This window comes from Phragmites australis, chromosome 7, assembly GCF_958298935.1.
Source record: "Phragmites australis chromosome 7, lpPhrAust1.1, whole genome shotgun sequence".
Lineage (NCBI taxonomy): Eukaryota > Viridiplantae > Streptophyta > Magnoliopsida > Poales > Poaceae > Phragmites > Phragmites australis.
Genome location: NC_084927.1, coordinates 15,799,193 through 15,807,736, shown reverse-complemented (window position 1 = coordinate 15,807,736; position 8,544 = coordinate 15,799,193). Strand labels below are relative to the sequence as shown.

Sequence of the window (8,544 nt, the reverse complement as noted above, 5' to 3'; positions counted from 1 at the left end):
GGCAAAGTTTTATGCATCAAGATCTCTGATCCGTAAACCACCCTGATTTTTGGGTTGGCATATCCATGATACTCTACTTTTGCTAGTCGGTACGTTTTGTTTTGACTATTACTTTATCAGTAAAATCTAGAGCTAAAATAGTCAAGTCTCTTTAGTACCTCTCACTGAATAAGAAAAAAAGAAATCACAAGAGTGGGAAGGCTACTAACAGCAGAATTAAGGAGAACAAGCCGTCCACGAGCGAACAGATGCTTACTTATCAAACAGCTCAGTTTCTTATAAAAACGTTCATCAACTCCTTTTCAACCTGAAATCTTAAACTTTCGGTAGCGTCCAACGGATTTGATGCGTGCTCTTGGGAAGGTTCGAGCCATCAAAGTAAAGAGAGAACAAAATATAATAGCATATTAACGAGCCCAATACACCATACGCGTGCCAGTAGCGCGATAATCTGGCTGTCGGAAATTCCAAGCTGTACTGAGCATCTAGTGCTCCAAGAGTATAACCCTACCGTCACTTGATCAATATCTCTCTTTACTAGCCAAAAAGAATAGAAAAGCTAAAGGGATTCATCATGTCCTGGGACCATAACTCCATCAGCACTGGGGTTCAAATCGTGAAGCCGAGCAGTCTTTATGCAAACATGATCGAGTTCATGCAGTAATAAAATCTTGCAGACGTGCTATATAGAAGACGCACTCACGAATATGTGAGTGTAGTGTATGCCCTTGTCCTATCCTTTTGGAAAAACAAAGGTAACTAGAGAAAAATGTTATTCAAGACCAAATATATGGCGTGTGGTAACGTAACCAAAAGTATGGCCAACACGTTCAGCTGTGTAACAATGACAAAATTAACCTGCTTTCGGAGGATCACCCTACTCAGATCTTCTTAGGCACTACATACACCAAAACATCTTATCAGTATAGACTCAAAATCGTCATCAGTGACGGATTTTAAACCGACACTGATTACTAGTCACTGATAGTCACTGACTATCAGTACCAGGTATGGAACCGGCACTGAAAATTATTATCAGTGCCGATCTCAGTCTCCATTCAATATTTTTCGGGCTAAAAAAGTTTCAAAATTTTTTTCATAACAAGAGGCACCCTACTAGAGGCTGCCCACCCGACCATACCCAATATTCGCAAAATCACGTGATATTCGCTCACATGCTGCAACCAAGACTCGAACTCAAGACCTCACAGACTGTGTGCACGTATGACCCTTCTAACCATCTAGCCAAGAACCGACACTGATAGTGATTATCAGTACCAGTTCTTATCTACTCAGCTGTTATTCACGCGCGGGGGTTTAAAAACTGACACTGATACATCTTAAATGTCAACTACTATTAAAATTACATTGATAGAACATTACATATGTGATGTTTTGTAAATAGTGAGAGGTAAACTAAAAGTAAATCCTTAGAGACATTGGAGCCCATATCCCCTTTGTTAAAAAGGAAAAGGTTAGTCAAAGACGGAAAACGATTTAAAGCTAAGGCCTTATGGGGAAACGTGATCAAATGATCATGCGATATACATACACGTGGTTCGTTAGATTCTCCTTTACGCGATCTCGTGTTTATTTATAATTATGAGCTTGCTGCATGTGCATACACGCACTGGTGCCAATTCAGTCGACCGATGTTCATAGTCAGTCTTGATTTAATATTTTTCAGATAAAAAAGTTTTAAAATTTTTTTCATGATAAGAGGCACCTACTAGAAGCTGTTCACACGACCACACTTAATATTCATAAAATCATGTGGTATTCGCTCAATATCACTCACATACGGTAACGTAGACTCGAACTCAAGATCTCACAGGCTATACGTACGTATGGTCCTTCTAACCATCCAGCCAAGAACCGACACTGATAGTCTATCAGTGTTGGTTCTTATCTTCTTAACTGTTATTCATGTGCGGGAATTTAAAAATTGGCACTGATACATCTTCAGTATTAATTACTATTGAACTGACACTGATAAGATGCCCTATATGTGATATTTTATAGTAGTGAGAAGATAAATTAAAAGTAAATCCTTGAAGACATTGGGGCCATATTCCCTTCGTTAAAAAGGAAAAGGTTAGTCAAAGACGAAAAACGATTTAAAACGAAGCCCTTATGGGGAAACGTGATCAAATGATCATGCAATATGCATACACGTGGTTCGTTAGATTCCCCTTCACGCGATCTCGTGTTCATTTATAATTATGAGCTTGCTGCATGTGCATACACGCACTAGTGCCAATTCAATCAACCGGCTATAGTGTACTAGCTCACTGCAGATTGTTCAAGCATCGCAGCTAAACATGAAATACTTCAATGCAAACAGCGAATACTGCAATCGAACACTACAACACTTTGTGTACAACCTCACCTCTTCCTACGCCGATCAGAGGAATGAGGCCTCCATGGTGGCCACCTCCGTCATCATGTTCGCCCTCGCCACGCTGTTCTTCAACCTCAATCTCTTCAGCCGCTTCTCTGACATCAGCGCAATCCTCAACCCCAGCGTTCGCCTCTTCCTCTCCACCTCGCTCTCCCTCTTCCTCCCCGTCATGTCCTACCTCTTCTCTGAGGCCAAGAATGAAGATGCCTCCACCGGTGAGATGGCCGAGCTCTCGTTGCGAGCCCGGATAATCCTCATGTGGATGCTCCTCGTGGAGCTCCTCCGCAAGAAGGTGGAGGCCATCCTGGTCAGCGCAGGAGTCCAGGGATATTCGGGCACCATCGAGCACGCCGCTCGGATCGCCTGGCTGGGCTACCTCGTCTTCCACAACCTGAGAAGCGCCGGTAAGAAGGCACTGTATGGGATCCTATGGGTCCTTGCGGCTGCCAAGCTGGTGCAGAGGTTCGTTACCTTGGAGCTGGCAAAGCGTTCCTTTGCCTACGGCAAGAACCCCCAGCTTATCGCCTCCTACATGACCCAGATGCTAAAGGAAGAGCAGCATACAAGCAGCAATGGGCACAGTGGGTCGGTGGATTTGAAGTGGTGCAACTATGTCGTGCTGGGCGAAGAGGACTTGGAGAAGAAGGCCGGCCCGAACGGCTACGATCTTCAGCCTGATCGGCTAATCGATGCCATCAAGAAAGATGACTCCACCGTCGTCACGGTTGGCAAAATATGGAAGCTCGCCGAGACTGACCAGCTGCTCCAGAGTAACCCCAGGCTCAAGAGTCTCTGCCTCTCCTTCGCACTCTACAAGCTGCTGCGCCGGAGGCTGGAGGACTTCCCCATCACCGACGCAGATGCCCGCAACTGCCACGACGTCATCTTCAAATGCTTTGGCCAAGAACACCCGGACGGGGCGGCCACCTCCGTTGCCCTGTTCCAAGTCTTCAACGACGAGGTCCAGTTCCTCTGCGAGTATTACCACTCCGTTCAACCCGTGGTGCTCGCCAGCCCCTTCTTCTTCCTTGTCAACTACATCCTTTTCCCCATCTTCATATGGGCCTTCTGTGCCCTGACCATCATCTTGTGCAGCAACGGGGACGTGCACTACGCGTTCCACAGCTTCAGTACTGACAACTACGCCGTATCTTTCGGCATAATGAAGATGATTGGATGCATCGTGAGCAGAGTCACAAAGTCGCCGCAGAATCTCTTCTCCACCGTCGATATATCCATCACCATCCTGCTCTTCCTCGCCTTCGTTTATGAGGAGGTCTGGGAGTTCATCGTGTTCCTGCTCTCCAACTGGTTCATGGTGTCGCTGCTCTGCAGTTACACCTCCAAGCCCCGGTGGCGGAAGAGCCCACTCATGAGCGGGATTATCCGCCGCATTCTGTGGGTGCAGAAAAGGCTGAGCCACCCCAACGTCTGCTTCAAGCAGTTCTCCGTGCTGTCTTTCTGTCGGCTGTCGTCGGCGGACGTGCCGACAGAAGCCAAGAAGACCATCATGGAACGTCTGGCGAACGTTAGCGACGTAGCCCCTCTCAGTCCCAGCAACGTCTTGCTACAGTCGGAGGAGTACAGTCAGTTGTTACAGTCAGATGGACTTTTGTCGCTGTGCGACTGCAGGGCCGGCGTGGCCGAGGTCATCCTCACGTGGCACATCGCCACTGCGCTCTTGGAGGCGAAGCACCCGCTACGTAAGCCTACAGGCGCGGGAGCCGACCGCAAGGTGGCGACGACGCTGTCACGGTACTGCGCGTACGTGGTGGCCTTCCATCCGGAGCTCCTCCCCGACGACAAGGACGGGACGGAGCGCGTGTACGAAGACACAATGTCGGATCTGAAGAAGGAGCTGGGGTGCTGGGGTTACTACTGCTATCCACAGGCCACCCGGTCCGAAAAGCTGATGGAGATCGCGGGACAGCAGCATGGGGAGCCGGCGGAGGAGGCAGTTGATCAGAAGGCGACGGCCTCGGCGCTGCGCAAGGGAGCAAGGCTTGGGAAGGTCCTGGTCGAAAAAGCGACGGACGAGGCCGCGCGTGAACGCGTGTGGAAGCTGCTGGCCGACCTGTGGACGGAGGTCGTGGTGTACGCGGCGCCGACGGCGAGCCAGTTGCATGTGAAGGCCCACAAGGAGGCGCTGGCGCAGGGCGGCGAGTTCATCACCGTACTCTGGGCGCTGGTCACCCACACCGGCATAGTCCGCCCGGCGGGGACGCCGCCTGCCTGTGTTTAATCAGCTCGGGTTGCGTGTGCTGTGTGTTTTGAAGAGAGTTATTGACTAGTTTGCACTATGGCTTGTTGGTGTGTGCTCGTTAATTTGTGTGGTGTGTTTGGCTTTGCTTGTCTTTCCAGGGGCATAATAATCGATGCATGACACAGTGTTGCATTAGCGTCTAATGATTAGCCCAAAATGGCAAAATGTATGTGCGTTTTTTTCCCGAGCAAATCGGAACGTGTGTGCTGGTGAATTCTGACATTGACCGTCAATTGCCTAAAAGAAAAAAAAATTACAGGTTTGCAAATTTTCAATTGACTGATTTCTTGTTTGGAAGTGTGTCAAATTTGTGGACGTCTGATCTACTTTAAAAAAGTAACCGATATGATTAACAGCTTATGGATTTTTGTTCTTAACGGGTATTCGGATCTCACCAACCCGTTAAGGCACATGTGCGGGGGAGCCGAGGAGGCTTTTCAAAATGCAGCCTCTCTCTTGCTTTTGCTTTTTTCCCGTAGAAATCATAGGCTATCGAAGGTCTGCCGTGCCTTTTCTGTTGTTTTATGTTCTGATATGTCTTGTTTTTTTTCCTTTTTTAGGTTATTTTGTTCTGGTTAGGGTTTGATTGGAAGTTTTGCAGATTTTTCAAGTCTTCTGGAGTGTGTGTGTTATGATTTGATATGTTTTTGTTAGGATTGTAGGGGTTAGGGTTTGGGGAAGTGTTGGCTCAAGGTGCCATTCAGTGGAATAGAATCTGCAATTTTCCTCCAAATTTTTTGTTGTTCGTTTGTACAATTTTGTGTGTTTGTGCGTAGGTGTCTATATCTAACAATAGATCAGCCTTTCAACTAATGGGCCATATATTCTCTGTGTATTTTGTGTCTAGGTGTATGTGTTTCAATTGACCATCCTTTGCTCACGACACCACAATGCAGATCTACAATTTTTCATTGGGGTCCATTTCAAGTGAGTGTTACTGTTCAGACCATTTTTTTCTTCGTTCATTTTGTTCAAAATCTATAGCGTGTATCTGTATGGTCTGATGAGTTTTACTTTTCTATAGAGATGAAGCATGTTGTGTTTTTTTACATTACTTAGTTATTTTTCTGTATTCAAAGTTGGTTTGAATTGTATACATTATTTAGTTATATTTCTGTATTCATAGTTGTTTTTATGGTTGACATTATATTACCTGAATTATAGACTTGTTACTATCTGTGTATTCTGCATGCACATTTGTGCTTTGAAAGTTTTTTTGCTTGCTTATGACTTCTGTTGTTAGATACTTCTCTGTTGGCATGGATATATTACCTGTTAGCTCTTACTGTGAGTTTATGACAAAAATCTGTTCACAAAATGTGTCGTCATGTCCTGTATTTTAGGTGCTTTGTTTTGTTGAAATTTGTGTTGCTGATTACTTGACTGGTATATCCAGTTATGTTCTACTGTTGTGTATAAGAAACTCTGAACCTGCCTTTGTTGTTAGCTCCAACATGGTGCTAAGCATTAAAACGTGGAGCTGTATTCATTTATTTATTTTAGTTTGGTCATTGGGAATAGGGAACTGATGCCTGTGCTCATTGATTTTCTGATTGTGTTGTGTATGCTCATATGTACTTTAAAAAGTTCTTATTTGGTTCATGAACTCTGTTGTTAGAAATGTTTTATATAAGTTATGTTTGCAGGTATAGATAATATTTTTTCTTTTTATCATGTATCAATATTTATCTTAGTGGTCACTACTACTAATCTTCATTGTTAGGTTTCATTTTTTTTTTTTTTGCAAAATTCTTATATGCTTTTTTCCTGTTCTGAAGATTGCACCTGACTTCTCCAAATTTGATCTAAATGATAATGTAAAATGTGATGATGGTCCTCACAACCAACCTAGGTTCTATTGAGGTGTATACGTTTTTCTTCATCTTTTTAGTCTGTTCTTACTATGCAATCTTTTTTTATGACATTATACATTTTTCCATTTTTTTGGGAGAAAACTACTACCATTAACCACAATCTTGATGATGTTGTTTTTTATTTCTACAAGAAAGAGGTATTCTTTTTCTCTCTCCCTTAACTGAATAATTAGTAAGTAGATATTTGGTTCAATTACATCATTTTTGTGTTTTTTTTCAGAAAATAAAGACCTTGAAAAGGAAATACAAAATTACTTCTATGAATGATTTGATTGAATTTGAGGTATGCAATTTAACACAAGTCATAGGTGACTTTCACTTTTATATTTTATTTATATTATATCCATATTTATTATCTTATTGTTGCATTTATGTTGTTCTTCTTCTTTTTTGTTCAGAGGGGAAATCTTGCAAGTGTTAATAAACCTAAACACTTTCTTTGTAAATCTCCTTGTTGTGACCACGCTCAATGCACTCATGAGGCTTGTCACGATCCATCTAGTTTTCAATCTGGGCTTGATATGGATTATGGAAACATATTGCCATTGCAGGCCTTTTTTCCCTATATGGTTATATGCTTGATTTGCCCGCCTTACATATTTTTGTGGTATTTAATTTTTGTTAAAGTGACCTTTTTAGGTTAAAGTAGGTATATGTCAACTATTCAAGGATCACTGTATATAAGTATCTTGTAAGCAACAGAAGATGTGTGAGTGTTTAATTTTCAACATTCTCAATTTGTTCTACAATGCTTTATATCCAAGTATTCAGATTGATGGGGGGAAGCAGTGCACTACATAACCAAAATAAAGCTAACTTGGATGTAAATATTTCTGAAAGTGCTGTCAATGCAAAAGGTTTTTTTTTGCTATTTTTTCTCCTATTTAGTTCTTTGTTTCCATCTTTTAGTTTGTTGCTTTATTTCGGTGTCTTGATTCACTTTTTAAATTGTTTCACTATCATTTATGTACAATTTACAGGGCATCATCAGAATGCAAATTTTTCTACTTATGCAAGCGCTATAAATATTTCTATGTCTCATCACCCCACCTCGAGAAAGAACTGTTTTGCTTCCAGAAGGTCTCAATGATCTTAATTTGACTTTAAGGACTGGTTGCAGTGCTGATTTGAATGTTGCCAAGGTATATTTATATGAAAATTTCTATATAAATGTATATGTGATTTTCTTTGATTTTTTGCTTGAGTTAGTAATCTATTTTTTTTGTCTTATTCTTTGTTAAAAAACCCAATTTTTATGCAGGTTACTAATGATGCGAGATTGAAGAATTTCATGAGTGATGGTTAGTTTTCTGTGTGTTTTTTCACATTAGCATAATGCAATTGAGAGCAACATTAATTCTTCAGTTTCTTATATTATTCTTTCTTCTTCCACTCTATATTTATAAGTTAAGTGTTTGTTTTTTTCTAGGATGTACTAATATTCCTATTGATAAGTGTACTCAAGACAATAGAAGCTGCCAAAGGAAAGTTTCTTTTATTGATCTGGATAAAAATATTGTCATAAAGCAACACACAATGGCCATGGGTTGCACCCTGTGAACCCTTTATCTAGTGTTTGGAATATTAATTATGTACTAGATACTTTCTCTTCTACACCTCATTTGAAATCAGCCATGCGTGTTTTCCCCAAGCATTTTTCTGGATCATCCAAACCTCCTACCAAACTATGTTTTTTCATGTTTATTTTATTGTTTATGTGCTACACTCTGTGATTTAAATTCGTGCCTATTCATGATTTTGTTTGAGAAATTTCTTCTTTATCTTATAGTGCTGTTGCTTAGGCCTCTAATTGGATTTTTCTTCAATGTATCATTTATTATCTACACTACAAACTCCTTTAATATTTTTCAGCCTATATTTTTCCTTGTACTTTTTTTCTTTTTTAAGTTTGGTTCCCATGTGGATGGTACCGAGAAGACGCCGTAAATTTTGATTGTAAAAATCCCTCCAGTAATAAATATTATATGTATGCAATATCTTACTAT

At 41.7% G+C, this 8,544-nt stretch overlaps 1 protein-coding gene across 1 annotated transcript; it reads left to right on the top strand.

The window, feature by feature from the left end:
* The first annotated feature begins 2,264 nt into the window (after positions 1-2,264).
* On the top strand, positions 2,265-4,643 carry LOC133925417 (uncharacterized). The gene has a single exon (XM_062371353.1). The coding sequence runs from the start codon at positions 2,322-2,324 to the stop codon at positions 4,641-4,643; it is 2,322 nt and encodes a 773-aa protein (XP_062227337.1). The 5' UTR covers positions 2,265-2,321.
* The last annotated feature ends 3,901 nt before the right edge of the window (positions 4,644-8,544 follow it).